The 14,500-nt window shown below is 51.5% G+C and overlaps 1 protein-coding gene and 2 non-coding genes across 3 annotated transcripts; all 3 read right to left on the bottom strand.

Annotated features, from left to right (window-relative positions):
- Positions 1-10,881: 10,881 nt before the first annotated feature.
- On the bottom strand, positions 10,882-13,979 carry RPS11 (ribosomal protein S11). The gene is made up of 5 exons (XM_090031004.1): positions 13,884-13,979; positions 13,668-13,799; positions 13,260-13,335; positions 12,370-12,499; positions 10,882-11,055 (listed from the first exon to the last, which is right to left on the bottom strand). The coding sequence occupies exons 1-5, from the start codon at positions 13,896-13,898 to the stop codon at positions 10,932-10,934; spliced, it is 477 nt and encodes a 158-aa protein (XP_089887130.1). The 5' UTR covers positions 13,899-13,979; the 3' UTR covers positions 10,882-10,931.
- LOC149875649 (small nucleolar RNA SNORD35) lies at positions 11,560-11,656 on the bottom strand. Its single transcript, XR_016440096.1, has one exon. It is a non-coding gene; the product is annotated as a small nucleolar RNA SNORD35 (small nucleolar RNA).
- Positions 13,439-13,531, bottom strand: LOC149875648 (small nucleolar RNA SNORD35). Its single transcript, XR_016440095.1, has one exon. It is a non-coding gene; the product is annotated as a small nucleolar RNA SNORD35 (small nucleolar RNA).
- Positions 13,980-14,500: the final 521 nt, after the last annotated feature.

The raw sequence follows: 14,500 nt of genomic DNA, 5'->3' as shown, positions 1-14,500 counted from the left end.
AAGGTTTTGTCTCAGCTGAATGTAAAAGGATTTGTCTTGACCTTTTTGTTGAATAAACCACCCAACACATGCAAGCTGTACAAAACCACACGTGGAAATGATGCATTAAGGAAGCCAATCAAATGATTGCCTTTCAACCTAAATCTACACTCCTGTGTGAATACATCATGCTACTGTCTGTAATCAATGACCTCAGAGCCAGAAAACTGTTTCATTTAGTGCACAGGTAGATTTGGTGTTATCAAACTTCCAGAAGCATGACTTTGGATGGTACAACAACATCTTCTCATACTTTTGCTGGTGGGAAGGGAGATGTTATAACTAGTAAAACCATGTTATAAAACCATGTTAAAGAAGATTATTTAGACTTCAGAGTGGCACATGCCCAGCCAGAATGCACCTCTGCATGCTCACCAAGTTGCTGTGCTTGTTTGTAGTGCTCCTATCCATAGGACATCAAGCAGCACTCCTTTTCTTTTCTCTTTCTACAGAGCTAGTCTTCCCAGACAGAGCAAACATATTTCATAGCACGAACAGCTGGGGCAGTGTTGATTTTATCTTAGGAGAAAGGCAGTGGTTAATTATTCGCCCAGGGCCCGGTGTACAAAAGAAAAAGAGAAGGAGCCTATTTAGCTCAGCCAGGCGGGGCAGCTGGAGAAGCAGACCCAAGTGAAGAGCTTTCTGACGAGGAACTGACATGAAGGACACCCACAAACTGGGGGGACTGGGAATCTGTGGGTGGCTTGGGGTGCAGGCATGGGAGGGACGGGGGTCAGGTGGGAATGGGCACAGAAGGGAATGCAATTCATGTTTATAGGGCATGGGGGGGACAGGCACGATCTGTGGGGGGAATGGGGAGCAGGAGGCATCCGTGGGGGGTGGGTGTCCTGTGTGGACCGGACGGGGGCACAGGTGCAATTCATAGGGAGTTGGGGGGCAGGTGTGGTAAGTGGGAGGGATTGAGGGGCCGGTGGTGTCTGCTGGGCGTAGGGAAGCTGGTGCAATATGAGGGGTGGGGTGGGGTGGGGTGGGGGGCAGCTGTGATCCACGGCGGGGAGGGGTTAGGTCAGGCATGATCCACAGGAGGGATGGGGAAGGAATAGGGGGCAAACACGACTCATGGGCCATGCAGGGGCAGGCTTGAAGAAGATGATTTTCTACAATGTAAACAAACAGGTTTTGGGACTGAATCTGTGACGACTGGGCCAGGTACACCTGCAGGAGTTTCCACTACAAGAGACAGCATTGACTTGGAAAGAAAGAGCAGTGATTCAGAAGCCACTGTAACCACAGCTACATTACAGAAAATGTTACGTACATGTAAGAGAGATCACAGCGTCCCTGGTACTAAAGGGGTAGATTACCCTGATGATGACCACCTGGGAGTAACGGAGGTGGAAAACACAAATAAGACACCCCAGCAGCAGCTTACAGCTGATTACCACTGAGCAAACAAACCTGGAGATATGAGGTGTGGCTGTCAAAGAGTCGGCGGGGGGGGGAGAACCAGGAGGTGAGAAACACGAGTTGGAAGACTGAAAATGCGAGAGCAACCTGAAGGGCAGCACATGGGCCAAGCCCCATTAGAAACTAATTTGAGTTAAAGCCCGGGTAAGTCTGCAGATGCCTGAGGTTGTGAGGAATAAAGCCCAGGTAAGTCTTCGGACGCCTGAAGTTGTTGTTGGGCCAGAGGCCATGTTTATGATACTGATAAACTTGCCAGTGAGAGCATAATGATTTCTGCTTCAGAGGGGAGTGAGAGTCCCAGTGATCCTCTGGAGCACCAGTCGTGACGTGAGGTACTATAGTAATTTGGATGCCATCTGTGAGGCATGGGACACGATAAGGGAAGGTCAGAGTTGTTATCACTGTGAGCACAGGGCATTAAAATGGGTAGTCTCCCACATTTAATAACAGCTTACTGTTACAAAAAGTCGTGGCAGGTGAGTTTTGGGTGGATTGCCCCAAAGGTGAGTAGGGCCAAGGGAGATCCGGCCCCAAGTAGCCAACCTGTTAACTTGTATTATGCATTAAGTGCAAAGCGCCCATCCAACTCAACAAACTTCCTACCAGTAGCAGAGATGCCAATAGCTCTCCAAAGTACTCCAACCATATCACACCCTGGCTGACTTTGCTTTCTTGAGATGCTCAGCTTAGACCAGAAAAAGTAGAATGTGACTTCCACTGGGCTTTAATACAGCTGATCAGGTTTTCAACTGTATGACTGCCATACAATAACTGAATGCCTGTTTTGAACTACATACTAGGGAAAAAGAAAGCCAATTTTACAATTTTGCACACATGTGCAGCACATATGATCAAAATACCTTGTGGGCATGTATTTAAAGTTGCTGTTTCTAAGGATGGGTTTTTGTTTTTATTTTTGTATTTCTTATCTTACTGCAAAATGCAAAAACAATATATGAGTGCAGGGAAATTCTTTAAGAATGATTAAGAAACGCAGCATTATCTTCATTACATCTTGGCACACAATGCAGGGAAACAATAAAATAGGTAAAAAAATGTATGCAAACCCAGCATATCTCTCAAATCATTCTATTTGTCGACCAGAAAACTGATTGATAAGAAACAGGAATCAATCTGTCAAAATTCTCCTTTTGGTCAATTGAGTCCATCATGGAGTTTGGGAAAAAATGATCAGGAGAATAAGACTTCTCCTCTGAACAGCTATTGTTTTATTGAATTACAAAAACTCCTGGTCAAGTAAGTGCCAACATTACCATGGTGGAGTGGCATTATGTTACAAGCAGTAAAATGGGCACAAACTAGAGACAGCAATGCAATTATTGATAATTGGTTCAAAATTGTCAAAAAGCAGGTTTTGAATGACAAACTCCATCACACAGCTTCTGACCCTGCACAAGTTATGAAAGACACTGTTCAAGGTAAGATGTGTTCAAGAGCAACAGGCCTCTTACCTGACAGTGTTGCACAATTTACCAATTGCTTAATATGACAAGCAAGACTTATATGGGGGTATAAGGCAAGATGCCACATTTATTGACTCAAATATTCAAAACAGTGCTCATTCTTTCACACAAACACTCCCAATTATTCTGCAGATGTTATAGTTACCAGAGTCTGTTGCTCAGTATACGCTAGGTGGCCAGCCCAGGAGTACGAGATGAGGAGCGGGGCCTCATACAGACACGCGTCTGTGCTCCAGTGAAGTATGCAGAGTGTTACCCAGCCTTTTGCTGTTAAGTCTCTCCCCTTTATAGGGGGCATCAAATTGGTGCTGAGCGACCGGTTCTCTGTTTCTTGACTTTGTGCCGCCTTGGTTTGACCCCAGTAACTTTCCACGCTGGCAAACGGATGCGTTTAGTCGGTAGCATTCCTAGTGTTGTCGGCACATCTCTTATCTCTGTGCTGTGCCTGTTACGAGCTGTGTCTTCAACCTCTCCTTGGAAGTCTTCTGCCTTTTGGCAACCTGTTTGTCTGCACATCGTTATTTCAATACGCAGGTGGCCCCTCTACGCTTGGAGCAAGCCCCTTCCTTATTCAGCTGCTGGCCGTGGGGTCTGCCCGGCTGGGCTGCAGCTGAAGCTTGCGGGGGAATACTGGGGGGCTGAATAAGCCCCCTCAGCAGCTTGCCCAGGCACAGAACAAGTGGCAGGGGCCGGCCCTTCCTCCGTTCAGCAGCTGGAGCAGCAAGCAGTGAGTGCCTGACAGGCAGGAGCCTGTCAAGACTTTCCGGCGGGGCTGAGCTGTGGGGCCAGCAGAGCGGCTGTTGGGCATGGTAGCGCTGCGGGGGCTTGCAAGGCTCTGGCCCCATACCCCGGTGCTGCTGCGTGCAGCCCGAGCCCACTGCACAGCCCCTCGCCAGGAAGGGGCTCGCTCTCCCTCACAGTGTGACAGGGGCTGCAGCCCCCAGGAAGGGCTCTGTCCCCCCTGCTGCAGCGGTGGGAACCAGGCATGGACTATGCGGGGAAGGGACAGGGTTATTCCTCTGGCCTCCAGTGGAGGGGACAGCCGGGGGCCTATTCCAGGCAGGGATCCACCCAGCTGGCAATGGGGTAGAGGGGAAACTAACTCTGATCCCTGCCCCACTCTGCCTCAGGGACCATGGAAGACTATATCATCAATACAGAGACAGGAGAATACTTGAGGGATGTCCTGGCTTCTTTTATTCTAACCCCAGTCCTACAGCCTCGTAGCCTTCCTAGGTAAATATCAGCCATCCTTTCCTGTGCTAGATGTTTGTATATGTCTGTGTGTACCCCTCCATACAGTAGTGCAAATAGTGGGAATTTATGTCTGTATACTTAGTGCAGTAAACTGGTTCCAGGATAAGTAATAGGTTCTGGTATTTTCTGCTGATTGCTTGTTATGGTTAATAAACCATTTTAATTCCTTAAAGTTTCAATCTGTGTGTGCATAGTCCGTTACTTGGTGGTCTGAGCATCTACTTCATAGATGCCGGCGCTTGGATCCGCTTCTCAGTTCCCCCGCCCATTGAACTATTAGTTGGCCGGCCATCGATTTTGGTTTGTTTAAGTTCTGTTCAGGGCCAAGAGATTTGGTGCCCCTTGAATATTTAGACAAGTAGGTTTTTTGGGCCAAGAGCCCTGTCAAGCCTAGGTTGCCAATGGCCTTGTGCAGAAGAGCACCTTAGAAGAGGGCATTAGTCTTATCCCTGGTAGAGGACAAATAGGTTTTTTGGGCCAACAGATTTGGCATCCCTGGGTGTGCGCGGCAGAGCTGAGTGAGCACTGCGAGGCAAGACTGAGTGAGTTTGTTAGGTAACGTGTGAGGAATTTGTGAGGAAAAGGCAAATAGTTGCTTAATGTCTTGTTGCTATTGAGTGTACTAGTGTTTCCTATTGCAATTTACTATTGTTTTGCTTGGGAACTATGGATAGCTGTGCTCGCACCAGAGGTGCCGCTGGTGTTGCGGTCTGTCTGCATGCTGCTTATTGGAGGTACTACTCTTTTCCTAGCGAGCGTTACTGTTGTTGTGCTTAAAAATGATTGGGTATTTCATTCGCAGCAGAGGTGGCACTGTAAGTGCTGCTGGTGTTGCTTACTCTTCTCTTTTTATTTACTATTGTTCTGTTTGTTGCCTACTTATAGGTACTTGATCTTATTGCATGCCCATAGTTTTGAATAGCTGTTTGACATGGCTGCAAAAGCTAGCAGTGAAGACCAGACTGAGGATACAACAGTGGGATCCAATAGGGATATTGGAGTATTTGAGGTATGGATCTCACAAGAAATAGTATTGAAGACTACATAGACCTGTCTGCTGGACAAGTGCCATGTGTCAGGAAGGGGAGTTAGGCTACGGTCCTGGAGTATACCGAACTTCTTGTGCTAAGTGGCAGGAGTGGTCACAGGTGTGAAAGTGTAGTTGCAAGGCTGTAAAAAAGGCTGTAGTAATGCAGCTACTTGAGATGGTGCACAGATTACCAGAGACATGCCACCATACCCAACAGAAGGCGACACCTAGTAGACGCTTGCTTAAGGTTATGATGGGAGACAGCGAACAACGTGTCCAAGCCCTGGAAAATCAAAATAGTAAACTGAATAGAGATGCCGGGTGAGACGTGGACAGAATCAGAGATTTAGAGAGGCATGTTAAAGAGCTAGAAAATGAAGTGGACAGCCCTACTGCCGAGTGTGATGAACGGAGAGGGAGAGTCGAAGGTGTGAAGGCCGCCTTTCACATTCAGAAAGGAAACGGAGATCACACCAGGTGCGAAAAGAAAATTAAGTGATTAGAACATGAGGTTATGGTTTTAAGGGGCAGTAAGCTGTTGAAGGTTTTGACTACAGCCATGCCTATGTGGAAGGATGGCTACCATAGTGGGTCAGAGTACAGTAACTCAGACGCGATATCGAGACGAAGCAACAGCTCTGCCAGCACTAGGTCACTGAGCGGGGAAAAGAGTGTGTCACCGCAGAAAGGAAAGGCAGACCCTGGGGCACCTATGTGTGTTAAAGAAACTTTATTGGCTGATGGTAGAACATGCACCAAGAAAACTTTGGTTAATGTTTAATCCAGAAGTATTATGAGCTCTAGATAAATGTATTGGGCCACTGGTTAGAGAAATATGTCGACTGGCTTACGGAGATAGGACTGTGTGGCGATGGTGAGCAGTATTCTCTTATAGATATTGTAGATCTGCATGTTACAACGAGATTTCGCAGCATTACCGCTGAAGGTGCGATCTTGCAGTGTACAAAGCAGGGATCAGTTGTGTGATAATATTTTATACCTATTCTTTCTGGGAAAACCCGTGGAACTGTTATATTTTGAGTGCCAGCAGACAGGGGATGAGAGACCAGAGACATACATTCAGAGAAAGCGTAGGTTATATGCAGCTGTGAACTGAAACAAGCAGGAAGTGGACTTTTACTAAATCTTTAATAAATTGCAAACAATCAAAGGGTTTAATAAAGGCATCAGGACTTATTTAGGCACTTCTTGGAAGGGATCTTCCTGTGATGAAGTGCAAAACATCAGCGAATTTAAACAGGTTGCTTTTCACCCCGTCGTCCAAATCGCTGAAATTGAACAGCGCAGGCCCAAGGACCGAGCCCTGGGGGACTCCGCTGCCCACTTCCCCCAGGTCGAATATGGCCCATCCACCACCACCCTCTGAGTGCGACCCTTCAGCCAATCTGCAATCCATCAATGCCACAGTCACCCAAGTTTTTAATGAGGATGGGGTGGGAGACGGTGTCAAAGGCCTTGCTGAAGTCCAGAAAGACTATGTCCACGGCGACACCTGCATCCGATGCTTTTGTGACCTGATCATAAAAGGCAATCAGGTTGGTCTGACATGACCTGCCCCTAATGAAACCGTGCCGGTTGCCCTTGAGCATCATCCCTGAAGCCGGCCCATCGCAGATGTGCGCCTTGATGATCTTCTCAAAGAGTTTCCCTAGGATTGAGGTAAGACCTATAGTTGCCCGGGTCCTCCCTCCTCCCTTGTTTAATGATGGGACCACATTGGCTATCTTCCAATCATCCCACACCTGGCCCAAGCACCACGAACGCTCGTAGAGCCATGCCAAGGGCCCTGCAATAACCCCTGCTAGCTCCCTCAACACCCTGGGGTGGAGAGCACCTGGATCTGCTGATCTGAACACGTCCAGCCCCTCCAGAAGCTCTCTGACCTGATGTCTGGAGGCGTTCCCCTCGAGTCCGTCTTGCATCACGGTGGGGAAGTCCCGGTCCCTGCCAAAGAAAAGAGAGGTGAAGAGTTGGTTAAAGAGTTCCGCTTTTTCCTGTGGCGCAACCACCAGGCTGCCCAGAGGATCTTGCAGGGGCCCCACGTTTCTGGGTGCTTTCTTCATCCTCCCTATATATTTGGTTTTGGATGCAAGTCCTAGCTCTAAGATAACAAAAAGTCCTTTTTCAATGTCCACCTTAGCCTAGCTCTATGTAAGCGAGCCTCTTCGTCATACCAGGCACTTTGCTTCTCCTGGGCCTGGGCCAGGGAGTCTCGTGCCACCTTCATCTTGTCAGTTAGCTTCTGACAAAAGCGGAGCACATATTATACCACAGAGGTCTTAGTGGAAGAGATTTTCCCTTCCCACTCCTCTCTCACCAAATCGAGAGGACCTCGAACTCGCCTCCCAAACATCAGTTCAAATGGCGAGAACCCCGGGGACTCCTGGGGCACCTCCCGGGAGGCAAAGAGCAAATGCGGCAGTTTCTCATCCCAGTCATTGGGGTTCGAGTCCACACAGGCCTTTAGCATCCCTTTCAAGGTCCCACTGAACCTCTCCACTAGCCCATTTGTCTGAGGGTGGGAGGCTGTGGTCTTGAGGGGTTTCACCCCACAGCACTCCCACAGGCACTTCATCACCTCCCCCAGGAAGTTTCCACCCCGGTCGGTCAGGATCTCAGAGGGAAAACCCAGCTGACAGAAGATCTTGGTTAGGGCATCAGCAACCACAGGTGCCTCGGTGGAGGTCAGGGCAACTGCCTCCGGGTACCGAGTGGCAAAGTCCACTAGAGTCGGGATGTATTTCTTCTCTCTCCGGGTCTTGTGCCTCAGCGGGCCCACAGTGTCTATCCCCACTCGTTGGAAGGGTTGATCCATGGTAGGGAGGGGCTGTAGGGGAGCCTTTCTCTCGTCCCCACTTTTGCCCTTCTGCTGGCATGTCTTGCATGATTGGCAGTAGTCCGTCACATTCTGGGCAATTCTGGGCGAATAAAAGTTCGCCTGCGGCTGCTGGCATGTCCGTTCCCTGCCCATGTGACCAGCACACGGTAATTCCTGAGCAATTGTTGTCTGTATTAATGAGGTACTGTGATCTGGCGATGGGGTTCCCAGGTCTGGGCATGGTTCTTTGGCACCCACAACCAACAGAGCCCTTTATCCCAGACCACCTGCTCCCTCTTCTCTGGGGTGAACTCGATCTCTTGCTCCTGGGCTATCTGCCGGAGGTCCTCCGGGCTGGGGTCCGCCAGAACCTCCTGCTTGAACTCCCCTTGCCCAGCTAGAGCAATCAGCAGAGAGTTCAGGTGCTCCTGCAGGGAGTGCACCTTCACCCTCGGGGATGTCCTTTAACTGATCCCCAAAAGTCTCAGTTTCCTCTGCCACTGACTGACCAGACTCCTCCCTAGGACTGTCACTTAACCCAAACTTGAGGTCGCTGGTTTCCTCAATGGCTGGGGGCTGGTTGCAGTCAGAGGGAGTATGAGCTCTCCTTCCTCCCCCTCTGTCTCGGTAGCCAATTGAGTGACCAGGCCCTGGGAAGTTTCCACTCCTCCTGCCTTAGCCTTTCTGCTCTGTTGACGAGTCACCACATGACCACAATAGGGCTTTAGCTCTAGTAGGTGGCCTCCCTCCCTTTGCAGGTATTCTAGCTCCAAAACATCACGTCCCACCAGGATGGGAACAGGAGCCCCTTCCAGCACTCCTAGTTCTGTGCACATCCCGCAAGCCTCTCCACTCGACGGGTGGATGGGTTACTGGTACCTGGAATGGCAGGGACCCCCCCTCTTGAATGGTAAGGGTCCTCCCCGGGACTATATCTGCAGGGGAAACAAGGCTGGCATTGATTAATGTCACACTGGACCCCGCGTCCAGTTCCCTGACAAGGGTTCTCCTGTTTACTGTGACCTTGGTCCGGTGGGGGGCCATCACCTCCCCTGGGTTTGTGATCCTGTAGCAACAGGCACGTCCCTCCCCTCGGAGGGGCTCAGGTCTCCCCCCTCACTGCTTACAGCTGTTGCATGTCTGACTGGCTTGGGTGTGTTCCTTAGCTTTGGGCAGTTGGGCTTGATATGGCCCACCTCCTCGTAGTTATAGCACCCCTCTTTTCCGAATTGGGTGGTTTTTCTGAATCTGGGGCCGTCTGGCCCCAGACACCCTTGGTGAGCCAGGGGGGCTTTCAGGCACTCCTGCCCCCCTTGCTTCTTGTTGGGATGGTCACCCCTTGGGCCCCGAGTATCGTCTTTTTAAGGAACAACCACTCATCTCGGGCACCGAGCTCCCCTGCTCTCGGGAACCCCAGCGCCTCTCCCACTAATCTCAACTCATTGAAATTGGCCCTCTTGAAGTGTAGGGCTATGCCTTGCTGCAGGCCCTTGACACCCTGCGCTGGATGGTGAACTCCAGCAAGCCATGATCGCTGTCACCCAGATGGTCGAGGACCTGGAGGCTCCTGACCAGGTCGTCGTCTGTGGCCAGGACCAGGTCCAACAGGGCATTTCCCCTGATGGGACTGTGCACCCCTGAATTAAGTGGAGGTCCTGTATCTCAGCCAGGAGCCTCCTGGAACGGTCCGACCTGGCTGACTGTTCCTCACAGCCAATGTCCGGGTAATTTAAGCCACCCCTGACAACTACATCCCTTGCCTTAAGTGCCTCTGCAAGCTGGCCCGAAAATTCCATCCAGCTCCTCCCCTTGGTTGGTGGGTTTGTAGTAGACCCCACCGTTAAATCCCTCTCCCCACAGCCCCCTTGTATCTTAGATCTCATATCTCTCACAGCATGCCAGAGGCGCAGTCACACGGCCTGATCTACTCCACATGGCCTGATCTGCCGGACGCACGTGCACCAGGAATGCCTCTGTGCTCTCATGTCACATACTTTTCTGTGGCTGCAGCTCGAGATGGCGGACACGCAGGTGGGTGCTCTGGTTCAGGCGCAGATGTGCTTTTCATGCGGCACAAGAAAAAAATCTTGCCACTGAGACAGCTGGTGTCTGTAGTTCCCCAGCCTGCACTGCTCCCTGCAAACAGCTGATGGCTCCCAGGGTATTATGCCTGGCAGCGAGGTTCATAGAATCAATGAGTTGGAAGGGACCTAGACCGATCATCTAGTCCAACCCCCTGCCATGGGCAGGAAGGAGCACTGGGGGTGGCTGGGGTGTCCTCTTGAGCCCTGGCCAGCACAGACCGTGCACCTGACATCCCCCACCCTGCTTCCCCTTGCACCCAGTTCAGGCTCTGGTCCCCACAGGCACTGTTGAGCAGGTGCAGGGGCAGGGATGGAGCAAGCTGATGGCAAGGCTTAAACACGCTTCTGGCCAGGTCAAATAACCCCAGCAAGGTATATATATATCCAAAAGCATCAGCTACCAGGAGTGGGGTTCGAACCCACACAGGCATACACCCACTGGATCTTAAGTCCAACACTGTAACCACTCAGCCACCCAGTGCAACAATCTAAACCAAGGACCCTGCTCTATTTTTCGCTCACTACAGCGTGAGTGAAAAGGGCAATAGATAGCTTCTTTCCTCAGGCAACTAAAGACCACAGAGGAGCTGGGGATAGGGCCCTTACTGAACAGACCACACAGCTTCTTGGTTTAACAGCTAAAAATACACTTGTTTCATGGTCAAAGGTGACATACCTGTTGGCACCCCCACCCTCTTCATTCAAAAAATGACATGGTCCTAAGTTTAACAAAAGATTTATTCATCCCAAGGTTTCTTAATTAGCTGCCTTTAAAACTTCTGGAACTGCTTCTTGGTGCCAGCCGCCTTTGTGACTTTGAGAACGTTGAATCGGACAGTCTTACTGAGCGGACGGCACTCACCAACTGTCACAATGTCTCCAATTTGGACATCTCTGGAAGGCAAAGGGGGTATAGAAATGAGAAAACATTTTAAAAAGATTTAGAACTAGTGACCTGAGTCCTGCAGGAGGGAAAGCAGAATAGGACTGAACAGAACAAATACGACTCAAACACAGAAAGCCAGGTCTTAACACATTTGAAATATTTTTGGCATGTTTCATTAGTAAGGTAGGAACTAGCTATCACTAAGTCAAGTCCTTAAAATTGGGAACTGTGCCAGTCTCTCCCTGTGAGCCCATCTACACATGCATCTAAAGCGTGATGGGATGTAATGGGCAATCCACACAATTGTGCCTCCGGCCGTGCCACACATGTACGACAGGAGAAGTTTGTGAGATCACGCATTAAATCCCTGCGCATTTGCCCAGGATGCTGGTGGATAGGGTCTCAAGAAGGGAGATAATTTTACTAATCAGTTTCCTGGCAGAAGCAGGTTGGATTTCTGGACAGCTCGCACACAAGGAAGCATTAGACAAAGGGAAGCAGACCAGAACATGCTTTGTGGTTCAGCAAGAGCTCAACTGGCATTTTCAGCAGCCCCCATGTCCACAGTAGGGACTCAGCAGACCATCGTGAGTTTACACATCATCACCAGTAAACAGGTTCAAGGTCTGCACTACCAGAAGGTGAGCCCACGGCTTTCTATTCTGACAGCCCACCTGTTCATTCTTTTAGACACATTGCAGCCCAATCACATTTATTTTAAGCATAAAGTTGAGGGTGCTCAATCTCCAACCCACAGGCCACATCTGGCCCGCAAAGCCATTATCAGCCAGCCTCTGGGTCACCCCACAGCTCTGGAAATTTCGCAGCAGGCGAGGGATCACTGGGTTACCTGTAGCTGAACTGCTGCCAAGTTTTCAGGCCTGTCACGAGTACAGCAGACAACATGCACGAGATCACACCTGTGGGCCAACCCCACGTGCTGGGTGCAGCCTGTGGGGCCAAAAGGTCGAGCCCCCTACATTAAAACATCCCTCTCATCTGACCAACTTTCAACTGACGCTTATGCTCTAGGTACCAAAATGACTTCCAGACTTTATAGGCTGGGATTAAGACTTATGGAAAATGGGAGTAAATCTTCACCTGTCTTTGTGACAACATGGAGAGAGAGGATAAGCCCCTGCATCCTGATGCCAAGTCAGCAGGTTGCTGAACACAGGTCATTCCTAGTGTTACCTCAGATACACAGTGACCAGGGAATAGTCCTGGAGACTGCATCCAAATGTCACTTTGTGAATTGTGAACGGTGCCCAGCTCAGTGGTGCTGCTGGACCGTGCAGCCCCCAAACTCCTCCCGCGCTCACCTGAAGCAGGGGGACAGGTGCACAGACATGTTTTTGTGGCGCTTTTCAAAACGGTTGTACTTGCGGATGTAATGCAAGTAATCCCTGCGGATGACAATGGTACGCTGCATCTTCATCTTGGTAACCACACCTAAGAAGAATGAGGATGAGAAAGATGATGACAACACAAAAACCAGACACAAACTGCTGATGAATCAATATTGGCTGAACCCTAGAAAAAGCTTTTAAACCCTCAGAGCTCCCACACAGCTTCCAAAATGAGGTAACAGGTAGCAAGGAACCAAAGCAATATTTACATGCACTAGACAAAAAGGCTCCTGCTCCCCAGGTCAAGCTTTCTTGGTGTTCGTGTCTAGGTGAGAGTGACCATTTTCCTGAGGTCTAACACATGGTCTGGTTTGCAACACTTACTCTGACTAAGCTCCAGTACAGTCCTGCTGGAGGACCAATGCTTAGTTTGGCTGTACAGCCTTGAACGTACACCAAAGTAACCAGCTTGGCAGTGCTCACTGCGGGTTTCCCCAGTTTAGATTTGCCAGGGGGTGTATTGGAAAGGCTGTTTGATGGGGACTTCCATAATCATTCCTCGTGCCACGAGAGTGTGGCACATCTGGCCTGGCAAAAGGCATGATTGGGTGCCCAAGAGTCCTGTGCAATGATGGCTCCAGCCCACCCATCCCAATCGTGGAGCACATGCCGCCCCATGCCCTTCCGGTGTGCAAGGAGCTGTGCTTCCATTTCCTCCCCCTCCCAGGCAGCCTCCCACGGGGGGTGTTGACCCCCCACGCCCCTTCCCTTCCCCCCACAAGGGATGACTAGCTGGAGGCAGCTGCATTGGACCGGTATGGGCCCCCAAAATCTCTACTGGTGCGCCCCTAACTACAGCTTACCTGACAGGATGCGACCACGAATAGAGACGTTGCCAGTGAAAGGGCATTTTTTGTCGATGTAGGTGCCCTCTATGGCCTAGAAACAAACACACGAGCGTCAGCGCTCAGGAACGGGATGCAGCGAGCACCAGGGCCGTGCAACGGGGACTCTGCACAGCCACGGCAGGTTTTGCGCCCCTTCCCTGACATCAGTAAGGCCGCTTGGCAGGTGTCGTCAAAGCCCCTCACCACCGGGCCTCGGCAGACCATCGTGAGAACAAACATCACGTGTCGGGAAGGGGGAAACCCCCGCAGCGTCCGTTAACCCCCCCGGTCGGAGAGCACGTGCGGAGGCGCCCACTCACGCGGCCCCCTCCGCAAAAGGCAGCGGTGGCCGGGCCCGCGCCCTCGTCCCGCTCCGCCTCGCACCTCTTTGGGGGTCTTGAAGCCCAGGCCGATGTTGCGGTAGTAGCGAGGGAGCTTCTCCTTGCCGCCCTCCCCGAGGAGCACCCGCTTCTTGTTCTGGAAGATGGTGGGCTGCTTCTGGTAGGCCCTCTCGGTCTGGCGGGGCGACAAGGGGAGAGCGATGAGCCGGCACGGCGCTCGCAGGGCGCGCGCGGCCTAGGCCCAAAGCCCGGCACCTACCTGCGTGTCCGCCATCTCGAACGGCAGCCGGGAGGGGAAAGGACGTGACGTCAGCGCGCGGAAGCGTTCCCGGCGCAGGAGGCGGGGCCAAGGCGCCGCAGCCTATCGGAGCGCGCCGCGTCACAGGCGCAGGGGTAGGGTGCGCCGCGCTGCGGGGGGAGTTGCTGTGAGGCGCGCCATGTGGGCGTGCGCCGGCGCGGTCTCCTCCGCCTCTTCTTTGCCACGTGTAAAATGGGAGTAAATCTCCACCTGCCTTTGGAGGCCCCCGGGTGGAGAGACGCACGGGGGCTGGGGGAACGAGCACGCAGCTGGCCCGCTCCCGCCTCTGCTCACCAGGCGCGAAGCTGCTCCAGGCCCCCTCAGAGCCCTTCACTCCGGCTCTGAGGCTTCGGGGCCGCCTCGCAGATCCCGCCGGAGTACCCCTGGTGAATGGGGAAGCAGTGAAATATCTATAACTTTGTAGCCCAAGTTCCTGAAAGCAAAACTCACCTCGCGTTTGTGCTCAACTGCCATTTTCCGCAGCCCCCGAGTCGACAGTGGGGGCTCCGCAGTGAACGGGTTCGAGGCCTACGCCGCCAGAAGCTGAGCCCGTGGCTTCCTATTCTGACAGGCTGCCT

This window comes from Crocodylus siamensis, chromosome 1 (genome assembly GCF_052110815.1).
Source record: "Crocodylus siamensis isolate JL-2025a chromosome 1, ASM5211081v1, whole genome shotgun sequence".
Classification (NCBI taxonomy): Eukaryota; Metazoa; Chordata; order Crocodylia; family Crocodylidae; genus Crocodylus; species Crocodylus siamensis.
This window is presented reverse-complemented; position numbering and strand designations above follow the sequence as displayed.

Excerpts from the sequence above, each read along its gene's own strand:
- RPS11 (XM_090031004.1), bottom strand. Across the intron at positions 12,500-13,259 it reads TCGTGGTCGCATCCTGTCAG|GTGTGGTTACCAAGATGAAG; the intron begins GTAAGCTGTAGT and ends CATTCTTCTTAG. Across the intron at positions 11,056-12,369 it reads CACCTGTCCCCCTGCTTCAG|AGATGTCCAAATTGGAGACA; the intron begins GTGAGCGCGGGA and ends TTTGCCTTCCAG.